The sequence below is a fragment of the Heteronotia binoei genome, chromosome 7 (genome assembly GCF_032191835.1).
Source record: "Heteronotia binoei isolate CCM8104 ecotype False Entrance Well chromosome 7, APGP_CSIRO_Hbin_v1, whole genome shotgun sequence".
NCBI lineage: Eukaryota > Metazoa > Chordata > Lepidosauria > Squamata > Gekkonidae > Heteronotia > Heteronotia binoei.
The window spans coordinates 24,213,734-24,233,269 of NC_083229.1; the positions used below are offsets into that span (position 1 = coordinate 24,213,734).

General features: G+C 45.5%; 1 protein-coding gene across 2 annotated transcripts in view; it reads right to left on the minus strand.

Annotated features, from left to right (window-relative positions):
- Positions 1-6,671: 6,671 nt before the first annotated feature.
- ZHX2 (zinc fingers and homeoboxes 2) overlaps positions 6,672-19,536 on the minus strand; it is a 60,434-nt gene continuing 47,569 nt past the window's right edge. The window contains exons 1-3 of one of the 2 annotated variants that reach the window (XM_060243250.1): positions 16,340-16,440; positions 10,186-12,775; positions 6,672-7,910 (exon numbers count right to left, since the gene is read on the minus strand). In XM_060243250.1, coding sequence (XP_060099233.1) covers positions 10,190-12,604 — 2,415 coding nt within the window. In that variant the 5' untranslated portion in view covers positions 12,605-12,775; positions 16,340-16,440 and the 3' untranslated portion in view covers positions 6,672-7,910; positions 10,186-10,189. Of the gene's footprint in view, positions 7,911-10,185; positions 12,776-16,339; positions 16,441-19,536 lie in introns of those variants that run through there. The other variant, XM_060243251.1, reaches the window with a different exon arrangement.

The window sequence follows — 19,536 nt, forward strand, 5'->3', positions numbered from 1 at the left end:
CAGGGGCTGTGGTAAGAAAGAGAGGATCAGGAAGGATAAAGTAAGAAAAGTGGGCTGGATCCAACCCTGTATGAGCTGCTTAAATTGGGAAGCGGTGATACACTCCCTGTATTACTGTTCATCTAGGACTAGATACCGGGGTATGATTGTGTTCACCCTAACCCATTGTCATCGTTTTGACTTTGGAGAAAAGTGTGGATTAAGAAATCATTTTAGCACTTTACTGCTCTTAGCTCGGCACTTATCTTTTTTCAGAAGACAGCGGAGCACTCAAGGCCTGGCAGTTACTATACCTCTTGTTACGCTTTCTGGCTTGCAGAGTATGGGAAGCTCCAGTTCTACATTAGATGACTAATAACAATGGTGATCTTGTATCCAAAGAAGGGGAGAGAACTGTACACACCCCCAGAGATTTGCTTGCTTTTGTTTCTTCTTGGCCGCCCCCAACTGCTGAAGAGGCAAGCCGCTTCTAAAATTGAACTGCCGCCTTGGCTCTTCTGCACCTGAACCAGGAAGCAAAAGGTCTGGTTGTGTGCAGAGTCCCTCTGGGTTTCCGGAACTCAGTTCAAGAAGTGTACACTTTGAATGTTTGATTGTCCAAAACTTAAAACGCTTGTAACGATTACTTTGTGGAAGGACCTCGTCCCTGTATTGATACTTGTCAGCTTTTCCACACAGAGTAGAATTGCTCGCCAGGGGCATGCCTGCCTGCAGAGTTTGAAACGATGGGTTAGACTCACAAAAGGTGTCACCTTCCTCATATTGTATCCTTGCAGAACGTAAGCCCGGTATTGCAGGGCTGAATTCACCACCAGGTAGAAAACTAGCAGCTTGAGAAGAAGGCTCTCTCTCTCTCTCTCTTGCTAACTTTCTATAAGCAGGGATATTTTTTGATGGGGAAAGAGATGGTTAACAGCCCCCCAGGATTCTGAAGAAGATAGTGTAGCTTTTCTCTAACTTGGGATCTGTTGTCAGCAAACCAGTCCCCTGCATATGGGGCAAGGGGTTTCAAGAGATGTAGTGGCCCTTCTGGTCTTCATGACTGGTGGATCATTGGCTCAGATCTCATACCATTTCTCTGTCTGTGCAGCGCCAGTCCTCCACTAGAGACTGTGGTCTTCTACCACTGGGTGCTTTCTGAATGATCCTGGACTTGTATGCACAGAAAACGTATAGTATGGGGAGAAGGAAGGTGGGAGGATGATGGAGGAAGTGCTGCAGAAATGGAAGAAAGGTAGAGGGTTGTGTGGCCACCCTGGCACGTACAAGGAGCTTCTTGGTTGAAGCACGGAGGTGAGCAAAGCAAAACACAGTGTCTCCTTGTCCCACCGGCTATTTGCAGTGCAGGGATCTGCAGTGTTGGCATGCTGGAACCAACCTGGAAGGAACATTGAATTCCATCCCGACAGACATATAAAATGCTTGTCAGGAAATGGACTTCAAAAGATGTAGCCGGTTTTGTCTACCCCGTCACATTTGTAAAAGTAACACTCAGAACAAAATCAAATGTTCGGGAAAGGCCCATAGAAAAGTCTTTGTGAGACTGTACTCATTTCCCCCTATGGCTGCTGAGCTAGCGCTGTTGTGTTCAGGACAGTTCCTTGGGCCTTTCTCAAAGCAGGATGGGGCTCTTCAGATGCCCTCTCCCTCCCCCTGGATCAAAAATCTCATTGCTTGTGGGAAGCACAAGTATTGACGAGAGAGCAGCTTTTCTTGACAATGGGAGAGCTCTCAAAACTCATTTTCTTATCGCTTGGCACTGCTTTTTGTTGGTTCAGCTCGAAGCACTTTTTGGCTCTCTTCAAGCTTGACACGATAGCCAGTTTTGGTGGAAGATCAGTACTTCTGTTCTTTTGTATAGAGATCTTCTCTTTCTCTCTTTTTTTGTAACCGAATGTTTTTTTGTTGGCAGAATTTTTAAATTAAAAGTGATAAAACTCTGCGTGCTCGTTTGGTATTGCTGAGTTGTGTTTCATTCTCGCAAGCCCTTGGGATACAGTACGGACCTTGGGAAAGCTTCCAACCCTCCCTCTCTTTACCAGGCTGTAGTACAAATACTTTGGGTTTAACGGCTAGTAGCCGTTAATTCGCAACTGTAATTCGCAAGGCAACAGATTATTAACAGTGAATGTGCAACACTTCATTCACTGGCTCTGTAAACCTGATGGCAGTACTGTAAGGAAGATGAGTTATTGTCTCGTTATCTCCAATAAAGGGAAGAATCAAGATAAAGACCAGAGGAGCCATGGCTCAGTGATAGAGCATCTGCTTGGGATGCAAAAGGTCCCAGGTTCAATCCCCAGCATCGCCAGCTAAAAGGACCAGCTGTAGGTGATGTGAAAGACCTCTGTCTGAGACCGCAGAGAGCTGCTAACAGTCTGAGTAGACAACACCGACCTTGACGGATCAGTGGTCTGATTCATAAGAACATAAGAGAAGCCATGTTGGATCAGGCCAACGGCCCATCCAGTCCAACACTCTGTGTCACACAGCGGCAAAAAATTTTATATATACACACACACTGTGGCTAATAGCCACTGATGGACCTGTGCTCCATATTTTTATCTAAACCCCTCTTGAAGGTGGCTATACTTGTGGCCGCCACCACCTCCTGTGGCAGTGAATTCCACATGTTAATCACCCTTTGGGTGAAGAAGTACTTCCTTTTATCCGTTTTAACCTGTCTGCTATTCAGTATAAGGCAGCATCATGCGGCCACCAAAGGCTGTCCATGAGCACTTTAGATGTTGCTCAATAGGTAAGTGTGACTTTTGCCCAAACTACTGTCAGGTTCATAAACGAAGCATTTAAAGTATGAGGTGGGAAGTCTTTATGAGCACTGACGTTGAGGGTTCTGGGCAGACAAGTGGAAGCATCATGCTTTGAAGCTCCTTGCCACATATGGAGCTTTCCTGTTGTAGAATACTACTGAGAGCTGCATATGAGAGAAGGAGCCATTATAGTGGTTAAAGTGGAGGACTCTAATCTCGAGAACTGGGTTTAATTCCCCACTCCTCCACGTGAACCCTGCTGGGTGACCTTGGGCCAGTCACAATTTTCACAGCACTCTCTCAGCCCCACCCACCTCACAAGTGGAGAGGAAGGCATGGTGATTGTAGGCCACTTTGAGAATTTAAGGTAGCAAAAAACAAGGCATAAAAACCTCTCCTTAGCTAGTGTAGCTTCAGCAAAAGCTTTCCTGTCTATGCTGCAATGTCTTAATCCACCCAACTCAAATCTCACAACCTATCTAGGCTTCCCAGTATCTGCTTTTTAGAGCGCCATTATGTTTGGATTCCAGCAGAGATGAGCTACACAATAACAGCAGTAATCCAAAAGAACTGTGTACCAATACTGTACATAAAATCCAAAATATATTATTACAAATTAATGTACTCTACAATTCTGTATATTCAAAAAGACTGTACCATACAGGTATTATACAAATGGTCTTCAAAGGATGTAAGGAAGGAGTGTGGTATATCCAAGTCACACTATTAGTAACAACTCCTTAAATGTTCAATATTAGTCTGTATTTTTCCCTTCACTGTACAGATCTTCCTTCTTTTCTCTGACGTGAGCGCTAGCTTATTCCAAACGTTTCCCAAATGCTTTATCAAAGAACTCATCTGATTAGATAGTTATCATTTCAACTTGGACATAGTCCTCTGAAGCGGATCGTGCTGAAAAGCTGCATTGAACACCTCGTGTAGAAAATGCAGATTGGTCCATGTGGCTGGGAAGTGAAAACCTCCGGCTTGCTATGCAGCAACTGCTTGAGCCCAAATGCTGGTGTTCTTTGAGTTGGTGGCTGCCTTAACTGCAAAATAAACATTTACTATAGATGTGCATGGCCAAGAGAGGGGTTGGAGCCAGTGGTCCTAACTTTCTGAAGCAAGATGCTTCTGGCATCGGATGAGGGAGGGGTCTTTGCTGATCACCCTGTCCTCTTCCACAGCCCCCCTCCTTTTGCCTCATGCTTTTTCTAAAGCTTCCCTGCTCTCCTTCCCCCCCTCACCTTTAGCATTTTGAGAGAGCCACAGTAGGAAGACAGTTCTACTGATAGCACTCTGGCTCCTGCTTATATTAAATATTTCTAATCCCTAATCTCTGAAGAAGCATAAAAAAACACATGAAATGGAATTTAGAATTTTAAAAGTAAGCCACGGTGAAATGCAATACTCGTGGGGGAAAACCTGCCCATAATTTGATCCTTGGTTCTCTTTCCACAGCAATAGCCATAACTGAAAAAGGTTATATTGAGGAATTGGGGGGGGGGGGGAGTGGAGGGACTGTGTGGCACTGTCAACCCTAACATCTTGTGGCACTTGATGAAGCTGTGGAGGTTTTGAACCGCTGAAGTAATGGCATCCAAAGGCTATTTGGGAATGGGTAGAGATCTGATGGGATCACCCAACTTTGTAGAACTTGAGGTAAACTTCTGGAGTTTTGCAAGCAACAAAATGGCTGCCGCAGGGTGTTAAGACAGTCATGAAACCATGGGAGGCTCGAAGCCAAGCATTTTCCTATGGTGAAGACTGCAGTTTCCAGATGGCCCTGGTGACCTAAAACATTTGGACTGCACCAGTGATATGGAGGAAATCCATCACTGGCTCTGCTCAAGGGAACAAATAATTTACTTTTGATTTATATCCTGCAAGCACCGGAAACATCACCGGTGGAGCATAATTGTGAGGCATTCCTTTAAATAAATTCTGTGGACAATAGCACACTTCATTTTAAGAAGATATGCTCTTCTGGATAAGACCTGTGGTCTATCTAGTCTGGCATCATATTTTCTTACACAGCAGCCAACCAGTTACTCTGGAGGGACAATAATGGCAAAGAGGCCAAGGCCTTTCCTTCAGGTTGCCTCAGAGGTTTATTGCCTCAATGTGTGGATGTTCCTTTTCGATAATCATGGCTAAAGCTACTGAGACCTGCCCTTCATAAATCTGCCTGATCCCTTTTTACCACTGTCTTTGCCTGTGGCCATCACAATATCCCCTGGCATCAAATTCCAAATTTTAATCACTGTCCTGAATCTTCTGACCATTAATTTTTAAATTCTACTATTTTGGAAGAGAGAAAAATTCTCCACACTTTCTATCCCATAATTGTATAAACTTCTCTTATGTCCCCTCTCAGTTGTCTCTCCTAAACTGAAAAGTCCCAAACTCCTCAGCTTTTCCATATAGCAGGGGTGGCCAACAGTAGCTCCCCAGATGTTTTTTGCCTACAACTCCCATCGGCCCCAGCCATTGGCCATGCTGACTGGGGCTGACGGGAGTTGTAGGCAAAAAAAACACCTGGAGAGCTACCCTGCCATATAGGGAAGGTGCTCCAGTCCCCTAATCCTCTTGCCTGCCCTCTTCTGTACTTTTTCCAGCTCTTCAACATTCTTGTTGAGATGGAGTGACTAGAACTGTGCACATTTAAAATGAGACTGCACCATAGATATACACAGATACTTTATAATATTGGCTGTTTTATTTTCAATCCTTTTAAAAAAATAATCTCCAGCAGCTTTCCCCTTTCTCATTGCTGGGTTACTTTTATTGAGCTACCCGCTAGGACCCCAAGATCTCTTACCCTCTCAGTCTCAGCAAGTTCAAACCCCACCAGGGTGTACTTATTGTTAGAATTTTTTTGTCCCGCTGTGCATCTTTACCTGTATTGAACTTCATTGGCCACACTGTTGCCCTCTCACCCAATTTGTGGAGATCCTTCAGGACTGCTTCATGGTCCAACTTGGGTCTCACCATTCTGAAGGACTTTGTGTCATCTGCAAACTAGGCCGCTTCACTGCTCGCCCTCGAGTTCCAGATCATTTTTGAACAAATTAAATAGCACTGGCCTTAATAATGATCTTTGTGGGACCCCACCGGTTACTTCCCTCCCTTGCGAGAACTTGTCCATTTATTCCTGCTCTCTGCTTCCCTTCATTTAGTCAATTTTTAATCTATGAAAGGATCCATCCTCTTATCCCATGACTGCTGAACTTAGCAGTTTTTTGTCAAAAGCCTGTCTACTCGAGTCATGGTTATCTGTATGCTAGGTCACTTTCTCAAATAACACCAAAAGGCTGGTGAGGCAGGACTTCTCTTTGCAGAAGGCATGATTCTCCCTCAGCAAACTTTGTTCCTCAAAGTGCCTAATGATTCTGTCTCTGATTACAGTTTCTACTAATTTGTCTGGGACTGACATTAGGCTAGCTGGCCAGTAATTTTCTGAATACATTTCTTCTAAAGGTAAAGGTAGTCCTCTGTGCAAGCAACAGTCATTTCCGCCTCTGGGGTGATGTCACATCACAACGTTTTCACGGCAGACTTTTTACGGGGTGGTTTGCCATTGCCTTCCCCAGTCATCTACACTCTCCCCACACCCCCAGCAAGCTGAGTACTCATTTTATCAACCTTGGAAGGATGGAAGGCTGAGTCAACCTTGAGCCAGCTACCTGATCAAACTCAGGTCATGATCAGAGAGCTTTGACTGCAGAACTGCAGCTTCAGCACTCTGTGCCATGGGGCTCCATACATTTCTTCCAGTCCTCACTTATTACTGCTAACATTCGATGCCAATTGACAGCAATCAATCACTAGATGAAATGAAATAGTTTCTGTGCCCAAAACAAAGTATTAATTTTTAAAAAAACTGACAAGAGAAAAAGCTTACCGAAACCACCAAGTCTTTGTTTTATTGAATTACAACAACTAAGCAACGTTAGAAAAGTTTTTATTCAAATGCCCTAGCTTTAGACTTGTGCAGCGTATGCTGGGAACCACAGACCTGCCTCTTGAAACCACAGGTCACCTGTTAACAACTGTACACAACTGTTCTCTCTCCCTCTTGCCTTTCGACGTCTATTTGAAGGAGGGGATGGAAAGTGCAAGTGCACTTAGGGACCTAGAAACAGACTACAAAATTAGGGGGACAAGTCCAAGCAACTTTTCACGTTGCACACTGCAACATCTAAGGCTGAAAGACTGGCAGAAAAAAGACAGGTTTCCCCATCTTTGCCCCCAACTAAGAGTTAATGAACAAGTTTTTGTTACAAAGATGCTTGAGCCCTCTGGTGTAAAATCCTTTTGTTCTGAGATTGTACTACATGTAGTAAAAAAGAAAAAAAAAGATGCTAGGAGCAACTAAAGGGGTACTACCAACATTTCTGGAGTTCCACCATCCAGAAGTTTTGGCAAAGGATGAAATGCAAGATGTGGCAGGAGATAACATTTGTTTTTGCATGCAAATGAACATAATGTAGCCAATTGCAAACAAGACGGCTCTTGAGAAAGTCAAACAAGGCCCCCATGATCTCTGGGATGGCCTGTAGATCCATCAAGAACATTGAGATAGGACAAACTCTCAAGAACGTTGAGACAGGACAAGCTTCTTGGGGTTTGAAACCCATCCTCTGAAACTAACGCAGCAGGACGGAAGGGTTCCAGGGCAGTCTCCAAAGCAAGGTAATAGCGACCGCTCGTTCTTAAGACAATGGACGAGCCATACCAAGACCTTGAGACAGCAACGATCTGCAGCAATGTAGCTTATCACACATTAGCTGGGAAAGGCAGCAAAAATGTTCCCCAACTGATTAGGGCATTATAATTTCCCAGCGCATGTAGAAACAGAAGGCAAGCCAAGTAGGACGAGGGAGAAAACCTATATACAAGGGTCCTTTTCGTAAAAGCCCCTTACAGGACTTTGGCACCATCTAATCTGTTGCAACGCTGTGGAGGGTGGTCTCCTCTTCGCTGGGACTGCACCAGCATGTTTTGAATCCGGAGTCAAAACTCGTTGGATATCCTGTTTCCAAAAATAAAAGGTTTATCCCAGGCTCAGTAATGGTGGGCTCCCAAGATCGTCGCCAAGTTAGCGAGTAGGCCTAAAAAGCGGGACAACCGATAGGCCTAAAAAAAAGAAAAAAGATGTGGAATGCTATTAGATAAGTGAAAGATTCCATATTCACACCCAACCAAAATCACTCAAAAAAATACATTTCTTTAGGTTTCTTCATGCACAAATTGGTAAGTTTTCCTTTAAAAGAAAAAAGCAGTAATATCAACTTACACTCTAGTAAAGAGCCCAGTAGCACCTCTAAGACTAACGAATTTTGTTGTAGCATAGGCTTTTGAGAAACACAGCTCTCTTCATCTGATGAAGAGAGCTGTGTTTCTCAAAAGCTTATGCTACAACAAAATTTGTTAATCTTAAAGATGCTACTGGGCTCTTTAGTATTTTGCAGCAACAGACTAACACGGCTAACTCCTCTGAACTCCCACTGTGAATTTTTAATCATGGGAATGCCCATCCAAATGTTAGAAGGGTTCCAAACCCAGTGTTCTCCCTGCTTTATTTTTTACATGCCGAGTGTTTTCCTGAGTGGGAAAGCATCTGAATTGGGATTCTCCAACTCTGTGATAATGGGAGTCAACCCCAGGAAGGACTCTGATAGAGGACATCAGTCAATCAGCCTTGTAAAGATGCTCTGACAACCTAATTATTTGCTCAGTTTCATAGTGCTGATCAAAGGCACAAGTCCTTAGACCGCCCACTTGTCCAGTGCTAATCCCTTTCCCAACCTCCCCAGGATTTTTCTCCCCTACCAGGTCCCCTTGTAAGTGCCTCTTTCACCTCTTTGGGGGCAAGAAACAGTAGCAGCAATAATGCCACAGCAGTTTTCCTGGAGCTGGGCTTTGTGCTTTCAGTAGCCAAGCATGGCTGGAATTAATAAGCAGCCTCAGCTGCCTTTCCCAACCTTAACATATAACATATGAACTTACCATATCCTGATTTGCACTAATGGTCCATTAAGGTCACTCTTGTCTATTTAGACTGGCAGCAGCTCTCCAGGGTCTCAGGCAGAGAGGTGTGTCACACTGCCTGCTATACATGGTCCTTTTAACAAGAGAGGATGGGTATTGAACCTGGGATCTCCTGCATGCAAAGCAGCTGCTCTGCCATTGAGCCACAGCCTCTCTCCTTAACAAGAATACACAAAGCTGCCTAACACCGAATCGCATCATTGGTTTATCAAGGTCCGTATTGTCTACTCTGACTTGCAGCAGCTCTCCGGGCCTTTCAAGTCAACTGCTTCCTGATCCTTTCGGAGAGGACAGGACTGGCTATGATGGACCAAGGGTCTGATTCAGTATAAGGAAGCTCTCTGCGTATGTTCAATATGGAGCATGCAAATTAGCTCTCTACCTACAATGATTCTGTGTCTCCCTGTCTGTGCTCATTAATTAAAACAATCTTGATGTGGGGGTAACTGTTACTTTATTAGCATGAAAAAGGATCACAAGAATCCCAAACCAAAATGCATTTAAATGAACAAATACAGCCCTTAACGCACAGTCAGCACACCCACCAATTTATGATGAAATATATATATATTTAAAAATGCAAAAAGAGAGTCACGGCTGCATTCCCAACCCAAAAGAAATCCCACTGAGTTTAATGGGGGTGCATAAATCCATGGCTTTTTTTGTAGCAGGAACTCCTTTGCATATTAGGTCACACACTCCTGATGTAGCCAGTCCTCCTGGAACTTACAGTAGGCCCTGTAAGAAGAGCCCTGCAAGCTCTTGGAGAATTGGCTACGTAAGAGGAATGTGGCTTCATATGCAAGGAGTTCCTGCTACAACACCCCTCCCCTCCCCTCCCGCTTAAATCAATACTAGATTTTGGGCCATATGCATTAGAAGGAAATGTTAAGCATGCCAGTATGGTACATTTTCCCGCTAGAGAGTGCAGTTGTTAGCAGTCTTAAACATATCAAGATGCTAGACTGGCTACAGACTCATGGGACAAATTTGCTTGTTTTTGCCCTGAGTTTTTCCCCAGGTAAAATGTAACCTACTTCATGGGGTGGTTGTGAGGACAAAAGATGGTAGAAGGCTAATCTTAAAACAATTATTTTATAAATGCGCTTATAACAACACTACAAACTGGGTCAATGATTCCTTTCTTAAGGCAACAATTGCCTAGCTAAATTTGTCTGAGTGGGGGGAGGGAAATACAGATTTGGCAAATCCTTTACTGAGCTAAAATGCCTAAATGTGACTATTCTTTTCAAAACGCACCAGCAGGCAACAAGAATGGGAACTGTGAACAAGGCAACAACCAACAAAGAGGGGAAAAGGCCAGGATCAAAGCTGAGATCAAAATGAATGGCACCATTACCTGTCTAGGTATGAGAGTTATCACCAGATATACTTTCGGGATCATACTCTACTTTGACTTCAGGCACTGTTTGAGACGAGCTGTCCATACCGTCTGAAGTGGTATAGTCATCGTCTATGGTCACCTCCACCCAACTCACGTCGTCACCCTCCTCGGTATCCTCATTGCCCTGGCTGTCTTGGCTATTGCATTCTGATCTGTCCATTCCTTCCCTGTTTAGCCTCCCCAGCTTCGGAAATTCCTTGTGAGGCTGTTGAATTGCATTGCTACTCGTCTTTGTAACAGCAAAAGGAATTGGCGCTTTTGGTTCTCTATATCCATCAACAACATACTGTTGCTGGTACTGGTCCAGCCATTTTAATGTCCCAGATGTTAGTGAATTCCTGTTGTCCTTGAACCAGCGAACTATTTCAGTCCTAGTGAGACCTGTCTGAGCTGCCAACTCATCATACTCTTGCGGTGATGGCCACCGAGTTTTTGCAAATGTACTTTTTAGTAAGTGGACTTGCTCTTGGCTATACGGGGAAAATGCTGCGGCACGCCTAGACAAAGACAGTGGTGCTTGGGAGATGTTCAAGTGCTCCATTTGACTCACTGCACCATTGGAAGTCCCTTCTTGACTCCTTATGCTTGATCTCATTGAGTCCAAGACAGCTTGTTCCATGTTATCTCTGAGCTTCCTCCGCTCTGTAAAATAGTAATCCACCTCTGTTCTATTCATTTTGGCTTCAATCCTAAGCCTATCCAGCTCGCTTTGGGTTGGGAAAGAGTTCCTCAGGAAGCTTTCTTCAAGGATGCCAAGCTGCTCTTGGTTTTTGTCTTTGAACTTCTGGGTCATTATGTCTAAGGCAGGGTCATAAGTATACCCCTGCTGTACAGCGGCCAGAGCTATCTGGTCCTTGGCTACGGATTCGCTCGTGATGTTAACGATCCCCCTTTGACTTCGGTATCGGTGGTCACTGAACCACTTCTTGATCTCGCTTTTGGGGAGACCCGTCATTTCGATAAGCCTGTATATTTCTGTCTCATCAGGGAACTGGTTGATGAGAAAGCTTGCTTTCAGAACTGCTATCTGGTTCTTGGTCTTCTTTCGGTCACTTGCTGAGAGCACTGGCATAGCAGGTGGTGGCACTGCAGGTGTAACTGCGGGGGGAGCAGGAGGATTTTGTTTCGGTTGGGTTTCTACGGGGACAACATGGGAACGTTTCACTTCCGGGGCGGCCGGTGGGTTTGGAGCGCACCGTTTCTGCCCTTGATTGGCAGTGACAGTAAGCGTAATCGGCGTAACACTGGATCCATTTGACACTTGTGTCAAAACCAGGCCAGTCTGGCCAAGTATCTGACAAGGCACAGCTGCTTGGATAATTGGCTGTGGCATTTTTGCAGGGGTGACGTGAGCCGGCAGAACAGTGATGGTCTGGGGTGCCGTCGGTTGGATGGTGCCGTTGAACATTTTCTTCCTCGCTTCTTCCACCTCTTCAGGAGACCAGCTGATGCCGTGCTTCAAGCGCTGAGTAGCGAACCAAATTCGGATCTGCTCCTCGGGGTGCTTGGATGCTGCAGTCAGCCATGACAACTCTGCCTGTGTAGGGTATGGAAATTTGTTGAAGGAACTGATCATGGTTGCATTAGTGTCCAGTGCAGAATTGTATTTGGTAGTATTCAGCGGTACAGGAACTTTGGGAACCAGGTTGATATTTGGCGGGAGTTGTACAGAGGGCATCACATGAGCTAGTACATCTTGAAGGAGATCTGCTGTATTAATACATGTGATGGGCACACTGGTTTCAGTCACAAGATGGCGGAACCCGTCGAAGTGGCTGTCTAGGGAAGGTTTTTTAGCCTCCCCTTTGGACTTTCCGGTGCTCGCATTTGGAGTCTTATTCGTAACGCTTGCCCCAAAGGGATCTACCTCGATCTCAGGGATCTCAGAAGCAACTGGGTTGTTCGTCGATGCCTCAATGGACTGCGCTAGGATAGTCTGATTATTGAGCTTCATTAATTTAAGCTTAAAATTGTTCTCTCCGGGGTGGAGTTTTGCGTTGTGCTCGGATAAGGAATCATACTTTTTGGTTTTATAGTTACATTCTGCACACACATAGAGAGGGTTGAGGATCACATTGGGGTGTTGCGTGTCTATGTGCTCTGTGAACTCATTCAAGTTCTGCGAGGAGTAGGGGCAGTACTTACATTCGTAACCGCCTAAGAGTTTCTTTACAGGATTGGCCGGGGAAGATTTCCCCTCAATCACTTCGCAATCATTCTCACAGTTCTCCTTAGTGCCAGACCAAACATCTCCTGAGTTCTGTTCTGGTAGGCCCGCTGCTTTTCCCACTACCGGGTCCTTAGAACCCTCCTGCACCACAGCTTCGGTTGATCGCACCATACATGGAACTGTTGATTTCCTCCTGCTAGCCATGGTAGCCCTACGACTGGCAGCAGTAATTTCTTCTTTCCTTCAACCTGCTCCAAAGATGCTCTTGGACGGTTTTTCGCTTTCACACTGCTGCCCTGGATGTGTCCTAAAGAATTCTAGCAGCAGTCGTAGCCCTCAAGCTCTGGTCCCCTAATGAATTGGGCTCCGTCATGCCTGCAACACAAAACGCACGCTGTTAAAATACATTCATGCTACTCTTTTCCAGTAGTGGCATTCTACCACCATGTTATCTTTAGCTGTAACATACTTTTGCACTTTTCCCACCAGGGGTCATTTTGTAGAAAAGGAGATGCCGGAGCTCATTAGCACAACTCATTTGCATATGCCACACACATCCTGACATCACTGGAAGGTGTACTAAATTATATCAGCTCAGTGTCTACCTTAAAATGCTTCTTGAATTAGAATTGTCATAATAAAGCCTTACTCCCATCATACTTTTTTGCTTGTTTTCCCATTTTTTGTGGGGGGAAAATATTAGAAAGTTTGCAAAATTCTCACAGGGGGTTTGAACAATGGAGCCCAGAAGCAAGTATTGGGTGGGAAGGGTAAGCACAATAAAATTAGAGGTTCCAGAGCTCTGCTCCTGTGAGCTCCTGCCCAAAATGAGGCCTGGGCCCAATGACAAATTATTGCTGTATCCTATGGCTGTTCGACCCCCGATTTCCCTTACATTATTTTTATTTCCCCCTCAAAATATGCCACAGAGCTATACAAACAGATCCCAAACAGCCTCAAGACTAAGATGAGTAGCTGTGATAGTCTGTCTGTAGCAACAGAAGAAGACGGCTGCAGATTTATACCACACCCTTCTCTCTGAATCAGAGACTCAGAGCAGTTTACAATCTCCTATATCGTCTCCCCCCACAACAGACACCCTGTGAGGTGGGTGGGGCTGAGGGGGCTCTCGCAGCAGCTGCCCTGTCAAGGACAACTCCTGCGATAGCTATGGCTAACCCAAGGCCATCCCAGCAGCTGCAAGTGGCGGAGTGGGGAATCAAACCCAGTTCTTCCAGATAAGAGTCTGCATACTTAACCACCACACCAAACTGGCTCTCAGTGAAAGAGTCCAGTTGCACCTTAAAGAACTTTTGTGAGTTACTGCTCACTTCAGAAGAAGTGACTCACAAAAACCTATACCCTTGTCATTTCTGAAGAAGTGAGCAGTATCTCACAAAAGCTCCTACCCTGCCACAAATTTTGTTAGTCTTTAAGGTGCTACTGCACTCTTGGTCTTTTCTACAGCCTCAAGCCTGTTTATGGATGTCCTTAATCTCTCAGCTTCACTCCCTCCCACTGCAGTACAGTGGAGGATAACAGCAGCAACCAACCTTAAAGGGCTGTTGTATAGAATAAGGTTTATAAGAGCATTTATTTGAAGAGCTTTAAATATATGAAGCTTCCACGGTAGAGTAGGGGTTTGAACCTGGGTCTCTCAGAGCCTAGTCTGATACACACTAAATCTCTATACCACACTGCATCTCCAGAAAAGCTCAGATAGCTTTATATCAGTGTGAAATGCAGACAATATTCCAAGATTTTCTCCACATTAACCACAGTGAAAGAGTCATCTACTGTTCTGAAGTGACGTACGGCTAATGAGCGAAAAGAATGTTGTAGCGACTCGCAGAGAGACTGCAGCTGCTATATAAGAAAAAAAGGCCCTTAAGAAAACTCCCACCCTCCTGAGAAAAACTGCACCATGTGATGCCTGCTTCTTGTCTGTAGCAAACAGGCTTGGAAATTTAATTGCTCGAAAATTTGCACTAAAGCAGTTTTGGATTCATTAACTGTGCATATTAAAATAGCAACATATTAGCAGTCCCCCTGGAGAGGCCCAAATAACTTGAAATAATTGTGCCATCTACAGCAATTTATTCTGCTGAAGGCACTGCTCACACACTGCTGTGGTCCATCCTTCCTCCAAGGACTTGGCTAATTCTTACGAGATTTTCTGGTGTTCTCAAACCTAAGATTTTTGTTGAAACAGGCAAAACTGTGTGTGCAGAGAGTGCCTCAGAATCTGTTTTCACAACCAGAGCCAGTAGGGTATAGGGGTGAGAGTGTCAAACTACGATCTAGGAGACCTTCGTCCAACTAAGTCTCTCCTGCCCACTGCAGCTCAGATGAGGCTGACTAGGCTCTGGGAAGAAACTCTGGGAGGATCGGGGGATACTTTTGCAGCAGTGTAAGGCCAGGCACCAGGGAGCAGTTTGGAGGTGAGAGAACAGGAGATGCGGCTGGTAAAATGGTGTGTCTGTGACTGATGAGATACTGAGTTGCTTATCTGCAGGCTTTTCAGTTTTGCATGGTACAAACCAGGATTTTTAATCCAGGGAAAAGTTTTGTTTCCTTCCCTCTCTCCATGTATAACAATCTTGCTGGCAGGGCTTTCACTTCCTTGCATCTGACAAAGCAGACTCAAGTTAGCAAAAAACTGATTCTACAACAAGGGCTGGAGCTAGCGTTCCACCCAGTGGAGGCACTGCCGGATGTAAATGTTTTTACATATTTATTTTTACCCCACCTTTGGGGACCCAAAGCAGTTTAGATCATTCTCCTCACAACAACCCTGTGAGGTAGTTTATGTGGGAAGAGACTGGCCCAAGGTTACCCAGTGAGCTTTCATGCATGAGTGGGGATTTGAACCCCACTCCCAAATATTAGTCCAACACTATTAACCACCACCACATTGGTTCTCTTTCCTCCTTGTTCTCTTCCTCCCACAACACTCCTTTCTAACCTCAAGAAAGGATTCCCAGAATCAATAGACACACCCGGTGAACTAATAGCACTGGGGGCCTGCTACATGTAAAAGGATAAAACAGTCCTTCCTGTCTCTTCCCTCAGACCAGCTGTTTTCATCTGCTTCATCATCATGTGATTTAGTTATTTACTTCACTTATAGTCCACCTGCCTGAGATTCACCGTAATAAAGACAATTATAATACATACAACTAACTGCAATAAAACTGCATCCAAACATAGAGAACAATGAAATACAGGCGTCCTCAAACCTTTTGAGGCCCGTGTTCACCTTTGTAGTTCTGACAAAGGTTAGTGGATGCTAATACAAAATGGCTGCCACAGCAGGTGGAGTCAGTGACAAAATGGCTTCCACAGCAGATGGTGGAGTTGGTGACAAAATGGCTGCCACAGTGGCAGAGCCACACACAGAGAGAGCTGAGCGGTAATTTTTAAAAGTACACTAAAAAAAGGAGTGAGAGAAAATAAAACCAACACTGTAAGGGCAGCTGCAACTGAAACAATGCTATCTTACTCTGCACAGAGAGTCAGAAGCCCTGCTTGCTGGGCAAGAGCCCAACATGGCTCCATTCACTTTCTAAAAACATTTGGTGGGCAATAGGAAACGTGTTGGGAGGAGCAATGTTATCTATTGGAACCACACTGGGGACCCTTGATGAAATAGAAGCAGTATAATATATCCAATTAAAAATACAAAGCAGGAAAAAACCCTGCCTAAACGCTGCAGACTTTTAACAACTGTCTTAAGCAAAGATACACCCTTCTAAGCCAATTGTCTTCAAGGGTGTTTAGAACTGCACTATAAAACAACAAACCTATGTCACATCACATTGTACTGTGTTATAATCTTTTTCTTTTTAGAATGAAAATTGTTTTTAAAAAAATCCTATTCCTTTTATAAAGAGCCCCCTTGAACAATTCCATCATGCTATGAACATTTCCACTTTGCACCTCTTTGTTTTAACCGGCCCTGGGGTCAACTGCCAGATAAAATGAGCAGACAGCTCTTCTGGTAAAAGATGACATAAATAAACTTCTGCTGCCATGACTCTGGATAGGGTTGCTAGGTCTGACTCAAGAAATATCTGAGGTCTTTGGGGGTGCAGCCAGGAGACTTTGGGGGTGGAGCCAGGCACATGGTTTTAACAAGCATGATTGAACTCTGAAGGGAGTTCTTGCCATCACATTTAAAGGGACTGCGCTCTTTTTAAATGCTTTTCCTTCACTGGAAACAATGAAGAAGATGAAAAAGAAGATATTGGATTTATATCCCGCCCTCCACTCCGAAGAGTCTCAGAGCGGCTCACAATCTCCTTTACTTTCTTCCCCCACAACAGACACCCTGTGAGGTGGGTGGGGCTGAGAGGGCTCTCACAGCAGCTGCCCTTTCAAGGACAACCTCTGCCAGAGCTATGGCTGACCCAAGGCCATTCCAGCAGGTGCAAGTGGAGGAGTGGGGAATCAAACCCGGTTCTCCCAGATAAGAGTCCGCACACTTAACCACTACACCAAACTGAAGGATAGGGACACCTTCTTTCGGGGCTCACAGAATTGGACCCCCTGTTCCAATCTTTTAGAAACCTGGAGGGGGTTTTTTTGAGGAGAGGCTTCAGAAGATATGCTGAAAATTTGGTGCCTCTACCTCAAAAAACAGCCCCCCTGATACTCACAGATCAATTCTCCATTATACCCTATGGAAACCATAGGGCATAATGGAGTGCCCAGCAGACATTCCCCCTCCTCCACTTTCTGATAACCCTGAAGCGGGAGGAGGGCCTCCAAACCAGGGGATCCTCTGCCCCCAACTGGGATTGGCAGCCCTAACTCTGGATAGCCAGTGCCAGTTCATGTAGGCAATATACAGCTATATGGACTGATGGTCCGCAGGAGCGGCATTGAGAAACGTCCCAGTGAGCCCCCCTCCATACCAGCAAATTTCCAAACAAGAGTTAGGCATGCTCCAGCACCTCCATACGCTGTCAACCCTTGCCCTGCATGGGGTGGGGAAGAAGCCACCTCGCCCCACCTCACATGGGGAAGGAGGGGGCCCTCCTTGGCCCACCCAGCAAATAACGCCCCTGGCCACGCATTGCCCCACACAGAACAGGTCACACCCAGCTTGGCCTCATTCCATAAGGCAAATGACATGCCTGGCCTTGCCCCACACAGCGAAGGGCGTAGCTGGCCAAGAGCAGTGCGGGGCTGGCTTGGCAGGCTTTTTCTTCCTCCCTCCCTCCTTTGGGGAGGCAGGTGTGCAGGCTGTGTGGGTGGGAACAGGGCAGGCAGAAGCCATTTCATGCTTCCAGTCCACCCCGTGGGATAAGAAAACTTCTGCACAATCAGAATTTTGCAACATGTTCCTCTAGCCTAGGGGTCCCCAACCTTTTTTGAGCCTGCAGATACCTTTTGAGTTCTGAAACAACGTGGTGGGGGCAGCTGTGAAATGGTTGCCAAAATGGCTGCCTCGGTAGCCAGAGCCAGCCGCAAAATGGCTGCTGCAGCTTGCTTTCAGTCACACTGTGAAGATCCTTGTGCTGCCATGGCAACATTGTTTTTAAAAACTGCACAGCTAATCAGAACTCCAGTGACCAGTCAGAAGCCTTGTTGGGCAAAAGCCCCACCCAGTTTCCAAAAATACTTGGTAGGCACCAGGAAAGGTGCCACTGCACCCGCGGGCACTGTATTGGGCACCCCCACATTAGCCATTAAGATTATGTTTGTTCCTCACATATAATGGGAGTCAAATCTTGCCCTAATGCCATCAGCAAATGGGTCCTACTAAAGACATTTATCTCAGTCTTGCGTTTCGTTCTTAGTTGACCTTTTGTGCTAGCAAGAACTGGAGACAGTGAGGTCATGAATTCTTGGCTGCCTCTAGAAATACATTTAGAAGCCGTTGGAGCATGGGGTTGCCGGCTCCTACCAAAGGAAATAAAATCAGCATTTTTGGCATCCTCTTGCTGACCTCTGTCCTAGCAGCAAAGACATCCTTGATGGTCAGAATGTCAAGGTGTCGAGCTCTGAGAGACTTCAGTTGACATCTTCTCTAGGCCACATACGTATCAAGAACCCCATGCAGCTTGCCCTGAAAGTAAGGGTCATTTCTCAAATCTCACGGCCACATATGCCACAATCCAGAGGAATTACACCTTACAGTTGATGAGCAGCTGCCACATCTAATCAGAGTGCTCTTCATCGGCAGGACAGCCAGTCAAGATCAGAGCTGTATTCCTTTTCTAGCTTTCCAAATAAAGCTTTGTGTCCAGGCATTAGAGTTTGAAGACGGCGGATTTAAGCTTTGCAACGTCTACTGACGACGCTGTGCTGTGGGGAAGATTCCCCTCCTCCCCTCGGCCTGTTTTCCCAGAACAACTGGCTTGGAAATAGAACGGGCCATTAGAAACAGCCACCCGAGTATCGCCTGCTTTTAATCAGTACCAATGAAGAGAAGGGAAATGAACTCTCTATGACTTGAGGAAATGAGATTTTTATTCTGAAGGGCATTCGCACCAAGTGGCTTCTGGCTTTTAGACCATCACATTTCAAGTAAACTGAGAGCCAATTAGTGTGCTACTATGACTTTGTATGCTACCAGGACTTCTTGAAAGCGAACGGATGGGGCTGATAGGGTGTTTCCTTATCCCTTGCATGAAACTACTTTACACCCATTCAGATCATTTGTACATGGAGGAGGAGCTGTGGCTCACTGGTAGAGCATTTGCTCGGCGTACAGAAGGTCCCAGGTTCAAGCCCCAGCATCTCCAGTTTAAAGGACGAGGTAGTAGGTAATGTGAAAAGACCTCTGCCTGAGACCCTGGAGAGCTGTTGCCAGTTTGAGTAGGCAATGCTGACCTTGATGGATCCAATGGTCTGGTTCAGAATAAGGCCCTGCAGTGGCTTTCCAGGGTCTCAGGGAGAAATTCTTCATATCATCTATTGCCTGGTCCTTTTAACTGGAGATGCCTGGGATCGAACCTGGGACCTTCTACATACAAAGCAGAGGCTCTTCAACTGAGCCACAGCTCTCCACACCCATTCTCTGGTCCATCCAGGCTGGTATTGTCTCCTCCAAGTGGCAGCAGCAATCCAGGGTCTCAGGCTTTCCCATTACCTGCTACCCGATCATTTTAACTTGAGATGATGGGGAT